This window comes from Balaenoptera acutorostrata, chromosome 3, assembly GCF_949987535.1.
Source record: "Balaenoptera acutorostrata chromosome 3, mBalAcu1.1, whole genome shotgun sequence".
In the NCBI taxonomy this organism is placed as follows: Eukaryota; Metazoa; Chordata; class Mammalia; order Artiodactyla; family Balaenopteridae; genus Balaenoptera; species Balaenoptera acutorostrata.
The window spans coordinates 51,389,765-51,415,186 of record NC_080066.1 but is presented as its reverse complement, the minus strand read 5'-3'; the positions used below and the strand labels follow the sequence as shown (position 1 = coordinate 51,415,186).

At 46.8% G+C, this 25,422-nt stretch overlaps 1 protein-coding gene across 9 annotated transcripts in view; it reads right to left on the bottom strand.

The window, feature by feature from the left end:
• PGPEP1L (pyroglutamyl-peptidase I like) overlaps nt 1-25,422 on the bottom strand; it is a 64,794-nt gene that overhangs the window by 17,205 nt on the left and 22,167 nt on the right. For 3 of the 9 annotated variants that reach the window (XM_057543129.1, XM_057543136.1, XM_057543133.1), the window contains 2 exons: nt 10,949-11,071; nt 9,709-9,931 (listed from right to left, as the gene is read on the bottom strand). In XM_057543129.1, coding sequence (XP_057399112.1) covers nt 9,709-9,931; nt 10,949-11,071 — 346 coding nt within the window. Of the gene's footprint in view, nt 1-9,704; nt 9,932-10,948; nt 11,072-20,439; nt 20,507-25,422 lie in introns of all 9 variants that reach the window. The other 6 variants (XM_057543132.1, XM_057543131.1, XM_057543135.1 and 3 more) reach the window with 4 other exon arrangements.

Genomic DNA, 25,422 nt, shown 5'->3' with positions numbered 1-25,422 from the left:
ACAAGGGGCGCATTCTGTCTGTTAACTCAGGGTTACTCACTGACCCAGGGCCAACAAAGCCGGCTAAATAACTGAGCTGTTTGCCCCAATTCTCAACCGCTGGGCCAGTAAGGGCTACTAAATTAAGCCTGAGATTGAAAAGCAGCCAAGGATCAAGTGGAGCACTCCTCAGGTAAAGAACATCTCTTTGTTTCATGTGTGTGACATAAGCCCTAGTCTCTGTTCTTCATATGAGTGAAGCTTCAATCTCTGTTCTATGTGGTTTTGTTTGTCCTAATGCTCTTGGAAATACATGCCACAACTGTGGGCACGGGTTGAGCACTTGAAGGCCACTATGGCGTTTGCCACCAAAAAGGATAAGTTGGTCATGCACCAGGGTAGATGAGCACTGGGTACCCTGCCAACCAGAAGCAAATGTCCGTGTAAGTAGGCACACTGTAAAACATTCACAGCCCCAACCTCTACAGCGTTCCCACCTCTAGGGTATAGTCAAAAATCCAAGAGCACATCTTCTGTGTTGGTTCCTCTTGCCCTAACTTGCCATCCCGGGGCAAGGTATACGTCTCTGTTGGGTAGGTCCCTCCCCACTACCCTCCACCACAGACCCCTAGGGATCCCTCCTCTGAGACATGAACCCTTTAAAAATCTTGTTTTCATCAGATTTCAGGAAAATCACTTTGTCTAGTTGGGGAAGGAAGAAGAGGACCCCCAAATTGTCCAAAGTCCTTGGGTCCTCGTAGCTGAGAGTATAGAAAACTGGACACATACCAAATGGGCATTCGGCCTGCTGCCTGATTACCTGTAACGGAGCAGGGACACACCCTTTGTGAACAAGCCTCCTTGACTACCGGAGAGGCTCTTTAACTGAGCAATTTATCTGATTAGAGAACACGTATTTCCCACTCCCCCTTCACCCTATCTCTGGGGACTGCTTGCTGAAAGATATCTCCTACAGCCCCACAGTGGGTCTGGGAACATCTAGTCATTGACTTAAGAGGGCCTTTATAGGGACTTCCCTGGTGGCGCAGTGGTTAAGACTCCGCGCTGCCAACGTTGGGGGCCCGGGTTCGATCCCTGGTCAGGGAACTAGATCCCACATGCATGCCGCAACTAAGAGTTTGCAAGCCACAACTAAGCAGGCCACGTGCCAAAACTAAGAAGCCGGTGAGCCGCAACTAAGGAGCCTGCCTGCCACAACTAAGACCTAACACAACCAAATAAATAAAATAAATAAACGTTAAAAAAAGGGGGCGGCTTTATAACTAAGGCCCTCTTGGACAGTGTCTCCCCTTCCAGCCCCTGCGAAGATTGGTTCAGGTTTCAGTTAGAGCTCCTAAACCACTTGGTGTGGGTCAATCTTGTGGGATCTGCATAGCCACCAACCCTAAGAAGAGGCCACTGGGAAGTTGGAAACAGACTAAATAAGGACTCCCCAGTATGGGTAATCAAGCCTCTATCCCAGTGAACGCTGTTAAGGTGCATTCTCCATAACTGGAAATTCTTTGAGTAGTGCCCACTAACAGGGAGACAGCTTATTTTCTTTTGTAACACCACATGGCCCCAATATAAACTGGCGGATGGAGAAAGTCGGCCAACTAACAACTCTCTAAATTCTAATACTATTTTTTAATTTGACCTCTATAGCCAGCGTTAAAAAAAAAAAAATGGGATGAGATCTCCTATGTCCAATTTTTCATGGCCCTTAGCCAAATAAAGGGCTTCTGGAAAAAATGCAAGGCTAGTTCAAATTTCTCTTTCCTGGAATTGGAATCTCAGCCTGAGGATCCTCTTGACTTCCTCCCTCTGCTAAGGGTAGCTGCCCCCGCTTCCAACAGTTCACCTAAGACTCCTGAGTCATCGACATCTACCCCTACCTCTCCTGAATCCCCGATGCTCTCTACTCCCTCAAGTTCACCACCTCCCTACCTGGTGTCCCCTCTTCCGCCCAATGGGTGGTCCCCCTCCCCGACTCTTTCACCTCCATCTCTCGGTACACCTTCCTTGGGGACTAGTCCAATGCACACCTGTAGCAGCATTCAGTACCAGCCCTCTGGAATCAATAAGCTATTACCCCTTCAGGCGGTTCCCAATGGAAAGGGCGAACTGACCACTGCGTAGGTACCCTTCTCTTCTTTGGATCTCTATAACTGGAAGGATCGATCCAAGGGTTTAAGGGAAGACCCTGAGGGAGTCCTTAATTTAGTCTGGGGAATACTGCACAATCATTTGAGTGGATACCCAAACCCTCCTAAACATCTTATCGTCTGGGGAAGAAAAGGTACTGATTATAATTAATGCAAGGGAGGAAGCTGCTAAGACCAATCAAAATAACGCGGGGCATGCGGTATACCAGCCTGGAGTCCAGGCTGTTCCCGACACGGACCCTGGGTGGGGCCATCTAGAGGAAAATGGTCAGCAGCACCTCATACATTTCAGGAATTTGATTCTGAAGGGCATTCAATCAGCGGGGAAGAAACTTATAAATTGGAGTAGGTTCAAGGAGTCATCCAAGGACTGAAGGAAAATCCCTCAGCCTTCCTTTAGCACCTAAGGGAGTGTCTCCGAGTGTATACAAACATAAACCTGGTGTCATTGGAAGGGCAGGCCATTATTAAGTACCATCTTATTTCCCAGAGTGCCCCAGACATTAGGAGAAAATTACAAAAGTTGGAGAGAGGGCCCACCACACCTACTTCCCGGCTGGTGGAATCAGCATTTCGGGTGTTTAACAACCGGGATCTGGAGGCCGATACAAAGGAAGATAAACGAGCAGAACAAACTGCCAGTTCTCTGGCTTTAGCAATTCAGGGTTAATCGACCTCCAAGGGATGACACCCCCCAGCCACACACACACACACACAAGGGACCCTGTAACATCAATGAGTCAGCTGGGATTTCGAAGACCATGCCCACAGTGGAGAGAAGGGCTTAAAGACAATCAGTGTGCTAACTGCACAGAGGAGGGCCACTGGAAGGGGGAATGCCCCAAATGTCTCAGAAGGAGACTAAGTGGACCACCATGTCCTGGCCCACCCTCATTGGTCACACACATAAAAGAAGAGGACTCAAGGGGCCCAGGGGCTCCTAGGAGCGCCCCAGAAATTACCCCCAAGAAGCCTTGGCTGACCCTGACTACAGGTGGCAAAAAGGCTGACTTTTTAGTCAACACAGGGGCCACTTACTGGGTCCTGAACACCCAACAAGGCAAAATGACCAAAGATAAATATAAAATAATGGGAGTGAAAGGGAAGCCGCAGGAACGCAATATTATAGAGCACCTTGAGTGTGATTTGGAAGGAAAAAAGCTATCTCACTCGTTCCTGTATGTCCCGGAATGCCTAATTCCTCTAATAGGAAGAGATTTACTATATAAATTGGGAGCTACAATTTATCTCAGAGACACATCAAAATACCTAAGACTCCCTTCCATTCCGTAGTGCTCATGCTACCACCCTCTGCCAAGAATAATGGCTCAATTAACCTTGAGGGGATTAATCCCTCAGTATGGGCCCACGACACTGTGGGCAGAGCCAGGAGGGCACCACCAGTCGTGGTCAAGCTGCGACCCGCCTACAATCACCCAAATAAAAAACAATACCAATTAAGCAAAGAAGCCCTAGCGGGCATTAAATAGAAAGTCTACTCAAACAAGGGCTTCTTAGACCCTGCCATTTTCCTTGCAAAACTCCTAATCTGCCAGTAAAACAAAAAAACAAAAACAAGAGATACTGGCTAGTTCAGGACCTCCAAGCTGTAAATGAAGCTATGTAGGAAATTCACCCAGCGGTGCCAAATCCCTACACCTTACTCTCTACCCTAAACTGCGAAAGGATTTGGTATTCAGTGTTAGATTTAAAAGACACCTTCTTTTGTGTGCCCTTAGCCCTGTAATCTCAGTACATTTTTGCATTTGAATGGCAGGTGGCAGCATGAGAAAACAACATTTTTGCTGGATGGTTCTGCTCCAGGGATTTAAAAACTCTCCCACCCTTTTCGGAAAGGTTTTAGCTGAGGCTTTTAGTGACCTTGAGTTAGAACAAGGGACTAGGACTTCCCTAGTGGCACAGTGGTTAAGAATCTGCCTGCCAACGCAGGGGACACCACTTCAAGCCCTGGTCCAGGAAGATCCCACATGCCGCAGAGCAAGTGAGCCCGCATGCCACAACCACTGAGCCCGTGCACCTAGAGCCCATGCTCCACCACAAGAGAAGCCACCGCAATGAGCAGCCCGCGCACCGCAACGAAGAGTAGCCCCTGCTCGCCGCCACTAGAGAAAGCCCACACGCAGTAACGAAGACCCACTGCAGCCAAAAATAAAATATAAATAATTAATTAATTTTTAAAAAAAGAACAGGGTACTATACTTCAATATGTGTATGACATTCTAATCGCCACCCTACCAAAGAGCTTTTCGACCATAACACAGTGAATGCCTTAAATCATCTGGCCGAGAGAGGATATAAAGTTTCAAAGGAAAAAGCCCAAATCTCCCTCCAGCAGGTAGAACACTTAGGGTTTAATAATAGAAAAGGGGCACAGAGCACTAGCCAAGGAGAGGAAAGAACATATTTGCCAGATGGCACCCCGAGTACGAGAAAACAGCTCAGGGTTTCCTGGGAATGCCTGAGTTCTGCCACATATGGATCCCCAATTCTGCCTTAATTGCTAAGCTCTCGTATGAACAATTAAAAAGGAAGGACCTTGACCGTTTTGAGCAGACCCCCAATTGTGACTGGGCATTCCTAGAACTCAAAAACCATCTCATGAGAATCCCCGTGTTACCTTTACCCTACCTGAGTCCCCCTTTCCATCTACATGTACATGAGAGAGGAGAAACTGCCCTGGGCTTGCTTAAACAAAAACTTGGACCTCTGACTCGGGTTGTAGCCTGTTTTTCTAAACAATTGGACCAAACTGCTAAAGGAGGGCCCCCATGTTTACAGGCTGTAGCTGCTACTTCTCAGCTTCTCAAAGAAGCTAACAAATTAAATTTGGACAGCCCCTGACCATCTGGACCCCACACCACCTCGTAAAGGTAAGGGGGGCAGACTGGTTATCCTCTGATCAAACCCTTCAAGTCCAAGCCATGCTTCTAGACAACCTGTCTGTGACTCTGAGGCGCTGTAATGTCCTTAACCCTGCCTCCTTGCTACCTCAGACAGGTCCAAAATTAACTCATGATTGTGAGGAAGTTATGGAACAGGTTTATTCCAGCAGGGCTGACTTAAAGAGCTCCCCTAGAGAGAAGGCAGGATTGGAATGGTTCACTGATGGGAGTTGCTTTATGAAAGATGGAAAACAAAAGGCAGGCTACACAGTGGTTTCTGTCACTGAAGTGGTGGAAGCTAAAAGCCTTGCCCTCTGGCTGCTCTGCTCAGAGGGCTGAGTTAATTGCCCTAATCAGAGCACTAGAACTGGGGAAAGGGGAAGTTGTCAATATCTACACTGACTCTAAATACGCCTATTCAATCCTACACGCCCATGGGGCCATCTGGAAGGAGAGGGGAATGCTGACCTCAGGGAATAAACAGATTAAAAATGGGGGGGGGGTGAATTATGAGGCTGCTGGAGGCTATACTCCTGCCAAAGAGTATAGCCTGTATTCACTGTAGAGGCCATCAAAAGGGAGAAGCAGAAATAATAAGAGGAAATAACAGAGCAGATATGGCAGCTAAACAAGTAGCAGAGGGTGGGGACAGACTTCAAACGTCACTCCTACTGGTACCCCCAGATCCTAACTCTTACACTCCCATATACACCCCAGAAGAAGGAGAAAAGCCTTTGAGATGGGGCTATTTTAAAAGCCCAGAGGGGCTTCTCTGGTGGCGCAGTGGTTGAGAATCTGCCTGCCAATGCAGGGGACACAGCCTCGAGCCCTGGTCTGGGAAGATCCCACATGCCGCGGAGCAACTAGGCCTGTGAGCCACAACTACTGAGCCTGCGCGTCTGGAGCCTGTGCTCCGCAACAAGAGAGGCCGCGATAGTGAGAGGCCCGCGCACCGCGATGAAGAGTGGCCCCTGCTTGCCACAACTAGAGAAAGCCCTCGCACAGAAATGAAGACCCAAAACAGCCAAAAATAAATAAATAAACAAATGTAAAACCCCAGAATATCAGGAATGGATGGTTAACGATCATGGGCAGCTGTTCCTCCCATCAGCTACTGCACTCCAAGCCATCCAGGAAGCTCACCAGAGCACACGTTATGGGCAGGAGGCCCTGTGTCAATGGCTCACCAAATCCATGACTACTCCCAACTTCTGAAGTCTCCTTAAACAGGTGGTTGAAGCTTGCCCTGTCTCCAGAATAACCCCAACACTTACCGCCCACCAAGGTCAAGGGAGTGACCCCCACCCAGTATAGAGGCACACATCCAGGTCAAGACTGGCAAACTGATTTTACAGTAATGCCCTGGGCACAAGGAAATTTTTAGATATTTGCTGGTTTTGACTGACACCTCTGGCTGGATGGAGACATTCCCAACCCAAATCAAGACTACCTCGGAGATCTCTAAGGCCCTGCTCAAAAAAATAATCCCTCAGTTTGGGCTCCCTAAATCCATTCAAAGTGACAGTGGGCCCACCTTTATTTCTCAAATTACTAAGGAAGTCTCTAGAGCCCTAGGAATTAAATGGAGTTTACACTCTTCTTGGAGACCACAATCTTTAGGAAAAGTAAAAAGAACAAATGAAACTCTCAAAAGAAATTTAGCCAAACTATGTCAAGAGACTCATCAACCTTGGATCTCCCTTCGCCCCACAGTACTTTTGAGAATGCAATTAGCCCCTAAAGGAAAGCTCAGGTTAAGTCCATAAGAGAGCATGTACAGGAGGCCCATTCCTGAAGGACCCGGCTACAAAGCCAACCTTAGGGATATGGACCAAATGAAATATGCCTTACAGAGAGGGGAAATAATCAAAGCTTTACACGCCTAAGGGAATCAGGAATTGCCTTCCCCTTCTGACATGGTTTTACATTCTTTGTACCCTGGGGATTGGGTTTATTTGAAAACCTGGAAGGCTGGAAATCCACAAGACCAGTTAGACCCCAAGTGGACAGGACCTTATCTTGTTATCTTGACCACTCATTCAGCCTGACAATTGCAGGGCATAACTCCGTGGGCCCACCATACCAGAGTGAAGACGGCACCTACACCTGAGGAAGAAGTTACTGAGCCACGCACTCAATACACCTGTGAACCTGTCACAGACCTTAAGTTACTTTTGAAAAGGACTAACTTACCAATAGATAAGTAATGTGGTGGACAGGCTTATTAGTTGGCCTTGTCATTACTACTGCCTTACTTGGCTTCTGCTGTTCTGCCAAACCCCCTCCCTCTGGCAAACACCTCCTCTGTCCATGCTGGACATATGGGATATTAACATTGGAAGCAGGATGAGTGGCCATTATTGTCTATTCTTTCTTCTCTGCTCTATCTATCTCTTACAACCGTCCACACAGAATGGGAATTTAATGCAATAGTAAATTTCTTGAGAATTATAGCCTGTGGACAAAATCTATCCCAGTGCTGGATCTGTCACCCCCACTCTCCAAGTGACACCTATGGATTAAAGGTGTTACATTTTACCCCTAAGAATGATAACCTCACTCTCACCTTGGCTAAACCTACCCGTCTGGAAGTTCATATCCCATCCCTAACGCAGCTTCCCTGCTTGGATTCCCTCTAATGAATACAAAGCACTCACTCTAAAGTGCCATTGCTCTGATCGTCTTGCTGTCACTGCCCATATTAAATGTCCCTACCAAAGGGAGGAACTTGCAATAACACCTTAGGGCTGCTCTGGACTCTGATCAATGCTTCTTCCATTATCCCACAATTTAAGTACCCCGGGATTGACTCCTGTGGAAATCTCACCTGTTGGTGCCCTCTGAACCAACTTGATGAATACACACAGGGACCAGAAGGGAGATGTACTTATTAGAGAGGGAAAATGCCAGTTGTCTGGCATTTAGTATATGGCCCCCCTAAGGCCTGGGGAAAAGCCACTAGTCAAGAATCCCTCAGTAAGCCCCGCTATGCAGGTGGGCCTCTCTCCCCACACTGCAAGGGCACCCCCTCTTGGGCTAGCCACTTATGGAGGTGGTTCAACTCCCCAGAACATAAGCTCCCCCTGGGTACCTGTTCCTTTGTGGCCCAAGAATAAACCAACTGCCCCATCAGACCAACCCCAACTCCGCCTTCCCTTCTCTGGAGTGGGCTCTAGCCCTTCCTTGTTTAGATAATGCCCAGCTGGGGGAACATTGCATGCTAGGCCAGCTAAATTCTCGGAACCTAGGTATAACCATTCATAATATCACCCTGCCCTGAGATAAAAGAGCAATAGGATTGCTATTGATCATTCTGGCAGGAATAGGGACTGCTCCAGACTAGCAGCTCCCTGGGGAGGCTTCGCATACCATGAAATCACTCTACAAAATCTCACCCAGGCCTAATTGCTACTATCCTGCTTATCTTTGGGCCTTGCCTCCTTAACTGCCTTGTCAACTTCCTTAGTAAACAGCTTGAAGTCATCAAACTTTAGATGACACTAACACAAGGGTACAAGCAACTGGGACTGCAGCTTGGCGACAATCAGACTTATTTTAGGCTAGTCAGGAACAGTTCTGCTTCTCTAGTCCAGGGAAAAATTATGCTCAGGTTCAGCAGGAAGCAGTTCAGAAGTCAGACCTTTGCCCTTCAACGCCCCTCAAGAATGAGGAGCAATAACAAGGAAAGGGGGATTTTATTGCCAGAGCTTCTCCAGGTCTTTGCTCAAAACCTGCCAACCCCCACCTTTAGCAGGAGTTAACATAAATCTTTAAGTTAAAGGATCCAGAGATAAGAAAGAAAGCTACAAACAAACAAACAAAAACAGGTGGTACTAGCTGGGACCAAGATGGCCAGGAACCTGACCTCCAACAGACCCTGAGTCTCCTTATATGTTGATTTTACTAAACCAGCTTAACATGCTTAATAAGACACACCTACTGGTGTCCAGGACCAGCGATTAAGGACCATAAAAAGGATAAAAAGGGGGTGGCACCTCACTCCCTCAAAAAAGCCCTGCCCCTTCCCAGGCAGACTAATGCATACGCCTCCCCATCATTAGCCTCACTCCGCCTCCCTTTGTCTTTATCTTTAAAATTAAATCCCTCTCACCAGGTAAGAGAGAAGTTGATCTGTGAACTTAGTTCCCACTTCTCCATTCTTTGGCCACTGAATAAAGCTCGAACCCAAAGGGAAAAAGAACAGAGGCCAGGCTAGGACCTGAGCAGGGTTCATAGGACTTAATTTGGTAACAATCTGTTCATTCATTCTTTGCAGGGAGGAGTAACTATCTCCTAGGGGGTCAGAGTCTGGAGAAAAAAAAGGTAAATTCATCTTCATCTGGGCTAAACCAGAAGTTAATTCACAACTTTGCCAGCAATAAATAAAAATAAAACATCCACAAAATGTTAGTGGCTCTCAACATCCCCATCCCACCCCTCCTCCTCTGCCAGCCACCAGGCCGGTGAGTGGGAGGGGGCCTCGGAACCAGCCCTGGGCGTGAGTGAGCAATGGGCCAGCGTGCAGGGTGACTCTGGGCTGTTCCCTGCCGCCAAGCACCCAGCTGGATGGCACAGGATGGTACATCCCAGGAGAAAGGCTGGTCAGAGGCCACTTCAGCCCCTCCTCCTCCCCTACGTGCCCAGGAACAAAACGCACCTGCCTGCGTCTCGGGAAAAGGCCACCTCCACGCCCTCGACCACCGCGCGCCTGCTGACTGCCCTCATGCTGACTCCCGAAGCGATCACTTCTGGGCCATCCGGAAGGCACACGCCGCACTCAGGGTGGAAGCCCCGGATGTCGGCGTCCCCGTAGCCGCAGTTCTTGCCGCACTGTTCCAGAAAGATGGCCTTGGCGGCGGGGTCCATGCCCACATGCACAACGAGCTGTGTGAACACACGTGGCGGCAGGAGATTAGGGAAACTGAGGTCTGCTCTGCCCCCCAGACCACACAGAGGGAGAGCTCCGGGGTGCAAGACACCTCAACATCCCAAATGTGCCAGCATCACCCCCATGCCCTGCCTGCTTCCCCTGATGAATGTGCTGGAACGAACAACAGCTGGATAGAAACCCATGTGGCATCTAATTTAAATACTTCTATATTTTAAAATATTCTTACAGGGTAGTATATTCCCTTTTTCCCTGGGTGATCCAACTGGTATCTAAACGTGTCCCAGGAGAAGCTTAGCCTTTCTGTGGAGGCTTCCATGTCTTTTATGAAACTCCTTAATAAAGGAAGTTAGTAACAGTCTAATAAAATATTGTTAGAATTTTTTGAGCCAATTATTTTTCCTCTTTGAAAAAATAGCTGATTGTTTTATCAAAATATTTGGGGTGTTGTCTTAATGGTTTGGTGGTCTATGTTTTATTAATATTATCTGGTCGTCGTATTTGGGGGATATTTGTACCAGCTTCCTATACAGTAACTCTGTTGTGGTAAGATAGGCTGGGAGTGATGAAGATGGGCCTCCCCAGGTGGGCCACTCTCCCGTCTCCCAGTGGGGGCTGCCCTCAAACTGCTCTCCTAGGTCCAAGAGGTCCTTGCCTCTCAGCCCACCTCACAACCCACCTGCCCTGCAAGGGCCTGGCTGGGACCTAACCCAAGGGCCTCTCTGTTAGGTGGAAACTACCTTTGGGTCCGGGCTGGGAACAAAGCTTCCATTTCTTTTCCTCCTTCTCTCTCTCCAGAGTCTTATTCCAAGATCTACTCTGTCTTTCATCTTAAACTTTTACAAATAGACCCTTATGAAATCATCTGGGCCCTTACTGGTGGGATGCGGGGGCAGGGGACACTTCAGCCATCAACCCTAGAAACAGTGTCCTGAGGTTCACAGGTTCTGGGTCTCCACCACATAATCAGCCCCCTGTCCCCCAGCCCAACTGCCTCCCCAGCTGTCGTTTACTTGCGGTTGAAGATCCTCCCAGATTCTGGTGACCCTCTGCTTCACCTCTCTGTAATCCACTGGCAGTTGAAGAATCTGCAGCTCCACCTCCATGTCACTCCCCAGACCCAGCTTGGAGAGTTCCTGCAGAAAGAAACAGGTGGACTCATCTTGCTTTATGGAGGGCCAAGGGGAGTTCCTGAAAAGCCAACATCGGGGTCATCCAGTCCATTCTCAGGGCCTTCGAAGTGGGCCTGGACCCTGCCCTCAAGGAGTGGCGAGGGGCCAACAGGGGGGCCGTGGTTCCTGCCCCACGCACAAGGCCCCACATAGCTGCTTCTGTCAAGGTGCACGTACCCCAGAGGCATGCCTGACCCAGTCTGCAGGTTAGGACACAGTTCACAGAGGGGATGCAGGGGAGTTCTAGGGGACAGATGGGGGTGAGCCAGATGAAGAAGCTGGAGAAGAGTGTGCCAGGCAGAGGGAGCTGCAGAGGCACAGGGAGCTTAGAACAGGAACTTATCATCTCACAGTCTTGCAGGACAGAAGTCCAAAATCACGGTGTCAGCAGGGTCATCCTCCCTCTGAACCTGGTAGGAGAAGGATCCTACCTTGCCTCTTCCAGCTTCTGGTAGCCCCCCATAGTCCTTGGCTTGTGGCAGCATAACTGCAGTCTTCACATCACCTCCCCTTTGTGCATGCTTGTTTTTGTGTCCAGATTCCCCGCTTTATAAGAACACTTCACCCATTACACTCTATAAGGCGGTGCTTTCCAGAAGGCTGATGGCATTACTCTTGCCGAAGTAGAAAGTGCAGGGAAGCCAAACTGTAGTTCTCTGTGGCCTTTATAGAGCTATAGGTGTGGAATGGAGTGCATTTGACATTGGACTTGACACCTCTGTGTATTTTACATATCTGAAAGACGATGCCCAGGAGACTGAAAGGCCCTGCTTCTGCTTATCAGCTGTTTCCTTTCAAGCCTCTAATCTGATGCTCAAACAGCCTTGACTAGAGGCTGACATTAGAATCCCTCCACTGTTGGATTCTAGTGGAACTCCTGGTCTAGGGCTGCACTCCACAACCAGCCACCTTGACATTTCAGTGCAGGAAATAGGAATAGGCACTCTAGGTAGAATAAATACAGATGTCACACATTGCCTCACATCAGCTCAGGTCATGTTTTGCCATCAAATAGGTTAAGGAAAACTTTTAATATTTAGAAATCTTTGGATGTCAGAATTACAGATAAGGGATTGTGGACCAGTATAAACTTGAACTTGTTCAAGTATTACCATGGAATTATTCTCCAGTATCTTCCTGGCATATTTTCTCTCCCTAACTAGAATGTCTCCCTCTTCCTCTTTCCCTCCCAGTTGTCCCTACAGAGAGAGCTGGCAGCTTGGGAGATCTGCCCTGTCACCAGCTCCAGGGACTCTGCTAAGGGGCAGCCAGCGTCCCCTGGAAAGAGGTGACCACTGTCGCCCACACTGTGGGGCTGGAAGTCCTGGGGCCTGCTGATTCCCCTGGAGTACTTTCAGCAAGGGGAGGAACAATTGGAGCCAATAGACGTCCGCCACTGAGGACAGAGGGCAGACAGGAGGGTAACCGCACTGGCTGCAGGCCTCCCAGGGCCTTGGCCAAGCTGCCTGGATGGCTATGGGAAGTCTGCAACCATCCTGAGGTCACCAGTATGTGTGGTAAGCTGTACTGGTATTGGGAGGGGGAGCTATGGACTGAAAATATGCCCTCCCCCACCAAATTCATATGTTGAAACCCTAACCCCCAATGTGATGGTATTTGGAGATGAAGTCTTTGGGAGGTAATTAGGTTTAGATGAGGTCATGAGGGTGGGGCCCCCGTGATGGGATTAGGGCCCTTATAAGAAGAGGAAGAGACCAGAGCCTTTCTATCTCTGCAATGTGAGGGAGGACATAACCAGAAGGCAGTCATCTGCAAGCCAGAAAGAAAGTTCTCACCAGGAACCAAATCTGCAGGCACCTTCATCTTGGACTTCCAGTCTCCAGAACTGTGAGAAATACATGTGTGTTGTTTAAGCCACTCAGCCTATGGTATTTTGTTATAGCAGCCCAAGCTGACTAATACAGGTGAGCTTCCAGTTGGTAATGAGATGAGGCCTGGTTGAGTTTCAGATACATGCCAGTTCATCCATCCAACTCATTATAACTCTTGAAGGTGACACAGCCAACCTGGGACTGAAGTCAGAATCTGATTTGGGATATCGAGGAACTCCTTCCAACCTGCAATCATGGAAAGAGTCTCCAGGCACTGACTTATGTGGACACTCTGCTCCCTCAAGCATGTGTTCTCCCGCTCTCTCTCTGTCTCTGTCTCACAGACACACACTTGGTGTCCTGGGCCATCTACACTGTGACCCATGGCAGACAATAGCATTTTACAAAAAACAGGCCAAGCTGGTGGTCATCAGCAGCCTAAGCCTGGAATGAGGAGGGAACAGGGCAGAAGGGGGCACATGCAAAGCGAGACCCCGACTATAGTGCTACAGGGAAAGGCATGGGCTTTGGAGTCAGAAAGACGAAGGTTTGAGATCTGGCTCTGCCACCTTTCACTGGGCAAACTTGGGCATGTTATTTAGGCTTGGTGCATCTCAGTTTTCTCATCTGTGAAATGGGCATAATTAAAAGCCAGAGGGGTTTTCACAAATGTTAAATGATTCACAAAAAGTGCCCAGCACAGCATCTGGCACAATTGGGACTTTATATGAGGGATCGATGCTTATAATTAATCCATATTAATTTGAAAAAGTCATGCAAGAGGGATTTATTGAAAGTGATATTTATTAGCATTTGATGAGCTTGGGCCTGTCAGAAGCAGTGAGTAGAACATTCTGCATAAGCAGTCGGCAGGCCACTGGCTGCCACCACCCTTTCTGCCAAGGAGGGTTGGTTGTTTTAGCAAAGAGAGTATCCGTTCTGCGCAGACCAGAGAGAGCCAGGGGTTTGTGCTTTTCAGACTGGCACACTTTCCCAGCTAGAACTGCAGAGTGTTTTGTGCTCAAGGGGGCAGGGACAAAGCCTGGTATAACCGTCACCAAAGTGGAATCCAGGGTACTGTTCTAGCCACAGGAATCACCAGGCTCTGTAGGGAGCTGGGTGCCCATGCCAGGCCCATAATCCCGCAAAAAGCCTGAACCCCACCAGTCACAAAGGTCCTCAGGAATCAGAGAGTCCCGCCTTCTGCCTTTCTCCCACTTCTTCTTGCCTCCATGTCATCTGAGATCTGGTCACCAGGAACACATGGCAGTTTAACAAAGGGAACCGAAAGAAGGAGAAAAGACACCAGTTGCTCTCTGAATTGTTTTTAAAATCCACCGAGACTGTGGCACCAACTGGTGTTGCAAAGCGCTTGCTGTTTTTCCAAAATCTGATTCTTCCCTGATCAAATGAGAGTCTGGGGCTAGTACCAGGAAACAGGAAAGCATTTCTTCACTCAGGCATTCAAGAAAAACTCCCCGAGTGCGTGCAATGCGGTCCTCTGCCAGGGCTTGGCGTGTCCTGGAGGGTCACATTCTCAGAGGAGACGCAGACCAGGAACGGGACGTGATCACAAGAGTCCTGGTTCTGGTTCCAAGGGCTGTGTTTGGCTCCCGCCAGCTGCAGAAGCCTGAAGGTGAGGACCCCCGACTAGGGCATTAGGAAGGGGCCCAGACCCTGCTTTTTCCTCTCCCTACTGTGTGGGTTTGGGAAAATTATTAAAACTTGCTGAGCCTCAGTTTCTTGATCTGCAAAACATAGTAATAACAGGACCTCCCTCGCAAGGGTTGCTGTGAAGGTTAAGCAAGACTGTGCACATGGAGTTGCAGCCTAAGAGGGCTGCACAGAGGGGGCTCTGACTGGGGCTTGGAGGATTAAAAGACTGTTCGAGGGAAAGGAATAGCGGGAGCTTGGAGGTATGTGCAAACACCCACCCTCCCTCCCTCCCTTCCTTCCTTCCTTCTGCCCTTCCTCCCTCCCTCTCTCCCTCCTTCCCTCTTCCTTCCATTCTTCTCTCGTTCACTTATCCATCAGTCATCAGATGTGGACTAGGCACTCCTGCGTGCAGCCTCTGTGCTGGGCTCTGGCTGAGGGTCTTGGTGTGCCTGTGTGTGCATGTCCGGGGGCTGACCATGGAAGAGGAAATGACAGCTAGTTCTTCTTGACCTGCAGGGCTGGAAGGGACCTGGGAACCATCGGGTGCTGAGACCCAGGCCTGGGCTCCCTCCGACCTCATCAGGCTGGAGGTGCTCCGGGGAGAGAGGAACTAAGGCCAGAGCTGGGGAGGGGCTCACCAGGCACAGGAAGAAGCCCATAGAGGTGACAGGAGGCTTAGCATACTAAGTATAGGACAGTCACCGGTGGAGCATAATGTAGCCATTCGAAATGATTTTACAAAGAATTTATTGACATAGGAATACCCATGAAAAGAAGTAAGTTTAAAAATCAGGATCTCAGACTGTTTCCTGCAGCCATTTATGGAAATGTAAACATACTGAAAATGGTCATCCCTTAAGGGGAGAATTAGGCGAGATTCCTATTTCTTTCTATACTCGTCATAACATTTTCACAATGGAATATTTTTGTATGGAATATTTTTCTGGTTCTAAAAGCTTAACAAAGAGTCCAGTAATCAGACTAGCTGCCCCTGGAGCATCCTCGCTGTGTGCAGGCACTACACCCAGCACCCTACCCCAGTCCCCCGATGATGTCACCATTTTACAGATGACAAAACCGAGGATAAGTTTAAAAGAAGGGAGGACTTCCAGGGAGTAGTCACAAAGGAGATGTTACCACAACATTGGGGTCAACTGTTTAGGGCTTGGGATAGTTCCCAGGTCACTCTCCTTTCCTTAACAAAGCCAAGTTCCGTTCTCTATATGTGACGACTGTCCCAGACTGCGCCCAATATCTTTTGGTTATTCCTCCAAACTAGTGGGTCTCTTGCCTGAAAAATCCAGTATGAAAAACAGTGACCCCGTAATTCCTAATCCTCTAACTAGAGCAGTTGTCTCCAAATATTTTTGATTGTATGCCCCTATTGATAAAAGATTTTAGTGTGCACACACACACACACTATCATTAGCTGATGTCTTCATGTCTTAAGGCATGATACACACTGCATGTGGGCTTCACTGTTAATAAGTGGATGTATATCTATATTTTCGGTGGTTTTCTTAATTCTTCCCTTTTTTTGGCCAATTTCTTATTAGATTGTTCTTGTTTTTACATCAAAATGCGTCTGGGAGAGAACTCAGATGAGGTTAGGAAAAGGGTCACTTGGCTGTTTTCACATGTTTGTTCAGGTTTGCACCATGTTATCTTATATCTGTGGGGTTTTTGAAGATCATTTTTGTAAGGATTCCGTGATCATAATTTGAGGCTTAGTTTAATTAAAACTGGATAATATAATTCTGAAACCCATTAACTGGGCTGAAATACTCTGTAATAAAATAAAAATGATTCAAAGACGGAGGGCCTATCACCATGGTGTCCCTTGCTCCAAGGGTGACACGTTCCCTCTTCCCTCAGGAAACCAAGCCTGTCCCAGGACCTGCAGATGTACAAAGCCAGGTCAGCTTTGGTCCAGCTATGAAATTTAGTTTTATAGACTAAAAACATAGAGATTCACACCCATTAGGATGGCCACTATGAAAAAAAAAAAAAAAAGATAGCAAGTGTTGGCAAAGATGTGGAGAAACTGCAACCCTTGTGCACTGTTGGTGGGAATGTAAAATGGTGCAGCTGCTGTGGAAAACAGTACGGACACTCCTCAAAATATTAAAAATAGAATCATCATGTGATCTAGCAATCCTATGTCTGGGTACATATCCAAAAGAATTGAAAGCAAGAGCTCAAAGAGATATTTGTACATTCATGTTCATTGCAACATTATTCACAATAGCCAAGAGATGGAAGCAACCCAAATGTCCATTGATGGATGAATAAACAAAATGTGATCTATACAATCAATGAAATATTATTCAGCCTTAAAAGGAAGAAAATTCTGGCACATGCTACAATATAGATGAGCCTGGAAGACATTCTATGCTAAATGAAATAAGCCAGTCACAAAAAGACAAATACTGTATGATTCCACCTATATGACGGATCTAAAGTGGTCAAACTCATAGAGACAGAAAGTAGAATAACAGTCATCAGGGGTTTGGGGGAGGGGGAAATGGGGAGTTGTTGTTCAACAGATACAGAGTTTTAGTTTTGCAAGATGAAAAGTTCTGAATATCCGCTGCACAACAACGTGAATATACTTAACACTACTGAAATGTACACCTAAAAATGGTTGAGATGGTAAATTTTATGTGTTTTTAATCACAATTTTTTTAAAAAAACCATAGAAATGGAAACCCTGATATTTTCATCCTGTCCTCCAACGGATCAACTTGCAAACCCCATTTTGGAAATGATTTTGGATCCTCAAGAAGGTGCTGATGTAGGAAGTATTGGAGGACAAGGGGTGGGTGGGCCTGCACACCTCTCACCTCTGCTTAGGAGGTTGGGCAGGAAAGGGTTAACCCAGCAGGCTGTGGCTGCTCAAACTCTGCACATTTCCAAGAAACACCTGTCTTCAGGACTGGCCCTTGGCTGGCTCCTGGGAGAAAGAGCTCTGAGCCCTTGGCATGTTCTGCTTGTATGCCTGTGGCCTTGGGTCACATTGTGCTAGTTTTTATTAGAGTTTATGCCAACTGTGTGATTTATGGTGGATGCCTGTTTTTGCTCTGGAGTTTGAGTAGCTGAGGTCAGGCAGGCAGGCACTGCATACCTATGTGACTGACTCCAATAAAAACCCTGGACACCAAAGCTCAGATAAGCTTCCCACGTTGACAACACTTCACACCTGTTGTCACATGGCATTGCTGGGAGAGTTACATGTATCCATGCAACTCCACTGGGAGAGGACACTTGGAAGCTTGTACCTGGTCTCTCCTGGTCTTTGCTCCATGCACCTTTCCCTTTGGTGATTTCAATATGGATCCTTTCGCTGTAGTACACTGCAACCGTGAGTATAACAGCTTTTCTGAGTCCTGATTCAGGTGAATCTTGGAGCCTGAGGGTGGTCTTGGAAACCCCCTGACACAGAGGTATCTCAATGACTCTTGAATCCTGGCCTCTCCTTAAGAATCATTTCTTCTTTATTTTCTCCTACTAGCTTTTTTTCCAAGCAGAAAAGAAGGCAATTTTCTCTGTTTTCATTCATTCATTCATTTTTTTTTCAACATTTTTCAAGTCTTTCCTTTGTCCAAGCACTGTGCTGCCCTGTTCCTACCATGGGTGGGAAATGCCTGTGGAAAGTAAACGTCCTCAGAGCAGGGAGAGGGCGGGCAGGAGAGATGGTACTACTAGGGTCAACCTGGAGGTCACAACTCATTGTAGGAGTCAGGAGAACAGGCTTGGAGTCTAGTGGGTGCAGTTCAATTCCAGATTTGCCCCTTGTACACCACCTCAGGCATTTGACTTTGGGAAAATGACTTAGACTTTAAGAGCCTCGATGTCTCATCTGTAAAACTGAGAGCCCTTGCAGTGGCTCTCCATGGTGATACTGTCCCCACAGAGGGTGTTTGAACATATGTGGAGTGCTCTTAGTGTTTAAGGGAAAGCTACTGACAGTGCCTCAAAGGCTGAGATGCTAAATATCCTTCAATGCACATTTCACTTTATCCCACACTCTACACACGATAGTCTCAGAATAACAATACTAACTACACTTTTAACAATATGATGACTCAAAAGTTTGAGATATTTTTGTTTTCTATTTGGTCTTTTGTCCTTAAAGTAAATTGCTGGGTTTCAAAACTACTCATCATAGTTCCTCTCTGTGTGGTTGTGTCACTAACTGGACACACTGTTAGGCTCATTAACTCAATTTACTCATAATTTCTATGGATTCCTTTTTAAAAAATTTAACGTTGCTTTATTAGTATGTAAAATATGCTACATGGTTCCATAGTTAAATCTACAGAACAAGCTTTACTTGAAGAAGTCTAGTTCCTTTGTTTTTCCCCCTCCATAAGAAACTATTTTTTAGTTTTATGATTTAGCCTTCATTTTTAATTTTCATAAACAAATATGTGACATATATTTAGGCACCCCTCCCTTCTTATATATACTTTCCCTATCTTTGTGCAGCTGTCCTTCCTTATTTTTGCCAGTGTACCTTTGGGAGAGCTTCTAGAAATTTTCTGGATTGCTGGAGCAACACATATATTATCTTGCTGGGATTGCCAAATTCCTCTCCATTGGGGCTGTACCACATTGCATTCCCTCCAGCAAAGTATGACAGTGCCCATCAGCCTCACAGCCTTGCACACTAGTTGTCAAACTTTTGGATTTTTGCCAATCTGATCTTAGCATGGCTTTAATTTGCTTTCCTCTTATGAGCAAGTTTGGACATATTTTCACATGGGTAAGAGTCATTTGCATTCCTTTCTCTATAAAGTGACTCTCCATATCTTAGGCCTACTTTTCTTTAGGGTCAGTCACCTTTTTTTTTTTCTACTTATAGAAGCTCTTTATATGTCAGGGATACTGCCTTTCAACTTAGAAGTTTATCAGCTGTATTTGCCCTGCGAGGACTGGACAGGACTGAGTGGGGAAGAGAAAGGACGGAAAGGAATCACACGTCTAGCTATGGAATAGCAATAGGGAGTCTGCCATGTCCAGAGACCTGGCTAGAAAGGAAGGCAGGTAGAGATTGCCACTGGAATTTGCTTTTCAGAGGGACACGGTTGGATGTTATTCATCTCTGAATTGATCTCCAGTGGTTTGTGTCCCAAGAATAACACTACACTTTCATTGTCTGTCAACAGTGCCCTCAGCTCCAGTGGGTCCCCGTCTGGGAGCCTGGGCAGATTCAGGCTTCTGCTTGTGGCTCCCAGACCTATGGAGGCCCCAGGCAGCCAGGAGCAGAAGCTTAACCAGAACAGCTACCTGATCCATAACAAGCAAAATCAAGGGTGTTGGAGGGGAGGTACTGTTTAGGCTATAAGATCAGCAGTTCATGCTCTTGATAGGGGCTGGGTAGCTGAGGAGTGCAGAGTCATTAGTCACATGATCTTTCTTGCAAGGGAGACGTTTTACAAAATAAAGTGTTCTCGGGCTTCCCTGGTGGCGCAGTGGTTGAGAGTCTGCCTGCTAATGCAGGGGACACGGGTTCGAGCCCTGGTCTGGGAGGATCCCACATGCCGCGGAGCAACTGGGCCCGCGAGCCACAACTACTGAGCCTGCGCGTCTGGAGCCTGTGCCCCGCAACGGGAGGGGCCGCGATAGTGAGAGGCCCGCGCACCGTGATGAAGAGTGGCCCCCGCTTGCCCCAACTAGAGAAAGCCCTCGCATGAAACGAAGACCCAACACAGCTAAAAATAAATAAATAAATAAATATAAATAAATTAAAAATAAATAAATAAATAAAGTGTTCTCTGAGTGTCAATCCCCCCAGACTTTACGAGCCATAGAGGACCTCAACCTCAGGTCTGTTCAGCTTACCCTGTCTCTGCAACTGGGTGGAAATGCATCCTCATCCATTCAGCACATCTGATTTTTTCCCAGTGAACTACAGATGGAACAATTAACCAAAATTATCTCAGCCCAAAAGAACATTCCTCCTGCTGGTCTGGTTTCTAATTACCCAGAGGCATGCAGTCAAAGGAACTTGGGTCTGGAAAGTCGAGGTACAAGCCTGTCACATCCAATTTCCTCTCCGCCTCTTCCAGCTCTGATACCCGTGGTCCTGTGATGCTACCCATGGCCTTTACAGCGGCTACTCCCTCCGCCTGGACCACTTGCCAGAGAGGCTGCTCCTGCTCACTCAGGTCCCAGTCAAAATGTCACATCCTCAGAGAGGCCTTCCTGGCCCACATCTGCTAGAGGAGTTCCCAAGTCACCATCCAACACATCACTGTGCCCTATAATCTTCGTGGCCCATAGGACTTGCTGACATTCTCTTGCTCAGTTTTTCGTTTCTTGTCAGTTTTGCCACCACGGAGGACCAGCACCACCGGAGTGGTGTGCTCCAGATGTTGTGGAATGACATGGAATGATCTGTCCCACAAATCCTGCATGATTGCATTCTTCACTGGGATTCCAGGATTATCCCAAACAAAACATAATAATAACTCTGTCTACTTAGACTTCCGGAATCTTATCAAACTTTCCAATCACCTAGATTTGAATATTTGACTGACAAAAAAAGTGCCTTGTGGGGCACGTACTAAATAGAGAAGCAGGAGTCTTTGTTGTCCAAATGAGGGAGTGGGGTGTTTAATTTCATTTTCAGTTTATTTTTCAAAATCGAATGTGGGAGATATTTTTGCCTGTGCGTTATATTGGTCATTAATTCTAGTCAAGCCAGACCACTTGATGACATCTGTAAAAATCTTGGGAAAAAAAGTTCAAATATACAGATGCAATATATTATTATTAAGGTTATTTTCAGTTCCTAAAAAAAAGTGACCAGTCAGGAAATTCAAAGGAATTGAGTTAATGATACCTCTCCATTCCTTTCAATGACCTTTGTCTTGATTTAAGGGTGCTGGTTTAATAGGATTTATATTAACACTGTGGTACTAATCAAACTGGCAAAGGTTTTAGAAACCATAACACCCTAGTGCTGGGGTGTGTAATGAAGCACCATGTACTCTCATTCACTGCTACTGCAAAGGGGAATTGGTATAACCCTTCAGAAGGGTAATATTAGCTCATGTGGTAACATATCTCCAAGATGGTGTTACCAAACCGAACTTGGCAGTTTGGTACTGACACGAGGTTGTAGTGAAGAGAAGTACAGCATTTGCTGCAGGGCCAAGCAAGGAGAATGGGCAGCTCATGCTCAAAAGATCCGAACTTGGACTTCCCTTGTGGTGCAATGGTTAAGAATCGGCCTGCCAATGCAGGGGACACAGGTTTCAGCCCAGGAATATCCCACATGCCACGGAGCAACTAGGCCTGTGCGCCACAACTACTGAGCCTGCACTCTAGAGCCCACGAGCCGCAACTACTGAGCCCTCATGCCACAACTACTGAAGCCCGTGTGCCTAGAGCCCGTGCTCCGCAACAAGAGAAGCCACCGCAACTAGAGAAAGCCCACACGCAGCAACAAAGACCCAATGCAGCCAACAATAATAAAATAAAATAAAATAAACAAAGAGAGAAGCCACCACAATGAGAAGCCCGCACACTGCAACAAACAGTAGCCCCCACTTGCCACAACTAGAGAAAGCCCGCACGCAGCAACAGAGACCCAACATAGCCAAAAATAAATAAATAAATTTATTTTTTAAAAAATAAACAAAATCTTTATATAATTCCTTCAAAAAAAAAAAAAAAAAGACCCGAACTCCCTGATGGCTTTCAGGGAAGGATTTTTAAAGGCAACATTTGGGGTCAGGGGTGCAGGGGGCATGAATTTCTTCTGATTGCTTGGTGGTGAGGTAACAGGGTGGTGTTTCAGGAATCTTAATTATTAACTTTCTGGTTCCAGCCAGTCTGGGTCTACAGGCTTGTGGTCAGTGTGTAGTCACCATCCTCCACCTGGGTGGGGAGTCTTAGTTTCTGCAGAACAGCACAAAGATTTGCGTCAGATTGTTACGTATACCCCTTGAGGAGGAACTAGGACTCTGTGTTACTGCTGAACTATTGCTTAAGCTATTATTAGTTTTTGTGCTTGACTGCTTTTCCTTTGTTTCTGCATTCCCTCACTTTCCTAATTAGTAACTGCTTGAATCTGCTCTTTGGAACTCTGGGAAGGCCTAGGAGATGAAAGCCTTTTTCTACAAACAAGAAACACGGAACATGGGGAGGCTTTTGTACTGGAGAGTGCCCAGCAGGGTCCTACTCGATTTCAGTGGCTTCAGTTATGGAATGAATGTTTGTGTCCCCCCAAAATTCATATGTTGAAGCCCTTATTCCCAGCGTGATAGTATTTAGAGATAGGGCCTTTGGGAGATAATTAGGTCTAGATAAGGTTATGAAGTTGGGGCCACCACAATGGGATTAGCATCCTTATAAGGGCATGATGAGACTAGAACTCTGTCTGCATGCTGCATACACACACCAAGGAAAGACTCTGTGAGGTCATAACCAGGAAGTGGGCCCTCATGAAGAACCCAACCATGTTGGCACCCTGATCTCAGACTTTCAGCCTCCAGAACTGTGAGAAATAGATATTGTTTAAGCCACCAGTCTACGGTATTCTGCTATAGCAGCTGGAGCTAAGACAGTCCCCAGTGGAGCATGCCGCTGGTATTCACAGCCTGGTCATCTCCTCCCACAGTGTGCCCAAGCTGGCCTGAACTCATTTTACCACCATAATTCAGCCAGTTCAGGGCCTAAGCCATAAGAGGGCTTAGCAGCTTCTCCCCTAGGCTACCCCGTGGGGAGACCTCCTGTGGCAAGGTCTGCTGTCCTAGCACCCCAGCCAAGCTCCGTGATCCTGTCCCAGCCTCCTTCCTACTACAACCACAAGAGAGACCCAAGCAAGACCAGCAGGAGAGCTGCCCAGCTGAGCCTAGCTGACCCACACAGCCAGGAAGGATAATAAAATGGTGGTTGTTTGATGCCATTAAGTTCTGGGCTGGCTTGATTGCAGCAACAGATACCCAACCCAGAACATGACAGTAAAGATTGAGAGGACATGCACTATACTTGGGGTTCTTTTTAGATGGGGAATTACAATGGGGAAATTTTCTGTTTCTCTGTGATCTTTGGAGGTCTTATGTAATTGCTCCTTAGTAACTGGAAAACAGAACAAAGCACATTGTTAAAAGTGAGATGTACGTTTTTTCGCTTCCTTGGGAATGTAGTTTCATTAACAATGATATTCCTTCACGCATGTTAATTGTCCCTGCCAAGTTCTAGGCCTGTGCTGGGTGCTGGAGACAAACTGGAGACCAGGACAGAAAAGAGAGAAGCAACAGATACAGAGAAGAATGTAATGGGGGAGGGAAGGTGGCCAGGTTCAGTGGCAAATGTGTGCAGAAATAAAGATTTATGGTGAAATAAGCCAGACACGATGGGCAAATATCGTATGATTCCACTTACATGAGGTTGCTAGAATAGTCAAATCCATAGAGAAAGAAAGTATAATGGTGATTACCAGGGAGGAGGGAATGGGGAGTTAGAGTTTAATGGGCACAGAGTTTCTGTTTGGGATGGTGGAAAGTTCTGGAGATGAATGGTGGTGATGGCTGCACAAGAATGTGAATGTGTTAAATGCCACTGAATTGTATGTTTAAAATGGTTAAGTTATATGTTATGTATATTTTACCACAGTTAAAAAATATGTGTCGATTCCCCATCACTCTTTTCCACCAATATTTTTTAACATGATTAAAAAGTACAGTCTGAAGAAAGACTAAATTCACAGTAAATCACTTAGGTCAGGCTGACATCTCCATCTTTCAGACAGGGTTAATAACTAGGTAGGGATTTTAACAGTCTCCTATTTTCTTTTTTTTAAAATTTTATTTATTTTTGGCTGCATTGGGTCTTCGTTGCTGTGCGCGGGCTTTCTCTAGCTGTGGTGAGCGGGGGCTACTCTTTGTTGCAGTGCGTGGGCTTCTCATTGCGGTGGCTTCTCTTGCTGTGGAGCACGGGCTCTAGGTGCGTGGGCTTCAGTAGTTGCAGCATGTGTGTTCAGTAGCTGCGGTACATGGGCTCTAGAGCGCAGGCTCAGTAGTTGTGGCGCACGGGCTCAGTTGCTCCACGGCATGTGGGATCTTCCCAGACCAGGGATTGAACCTGTGTGCCCTGCACTGGCAGGCGGATTCTTAACCACTGTGCCACCAGGGAAGTCCCTCCCATTTTCCATATCCAAAAGCCTTCTGGAGTTCTGTGGCATCAAGATCTAGAAGTTGTCTTTCAGATGACAGCAAGGGAATCTGAAAGGTGACAGTGTCTGAGCTTCCGGTCTACTGAAGGAGTCCCAGGATTTGAGAAGTTCTTTTCTTCTAAAGAGAAGAATTTTGGATGGCAATTATTTCCACAAAAATTCTGTATTGCAAATCCAGAACAATCTAAATGTGGTTATTTTACCAGGAACTAGGGAAGAGGCAGGGACAGTGGTGAGTACAGACTTTTCCGGTGGCCAGGGTCTGAGGATATGAGCTGTTTGGAAGAGGGTATGGTCTTGGAAGGGGAAGCTTGTGATTAAATGGTATTTATTTGATGTATCTTTGAGGAACTAGTAAGGATATGAGCTGAGCTAAAACTTTACAGGTTATTATTTTATTTGATTAAATCCTAACAGCAACCTTTCGAGCCAAGAAAGGGAGAAGAAAGGAGGATCTGGTCAGCTTGGGCCTCAGTCTCCTCACCTGTATGATGGGAACAATAACAATACTGTGTCTATCATAAAGATTATTAGGACCCCAGGGAGGTCAAGTAAAATGGCAAAGAAAAAGAGGTCTTTAATGACTGATGGGAGTAGCTTGAATGTGGAACCAGGGCTAGAAGCCAGGCAGTGGTAAATGA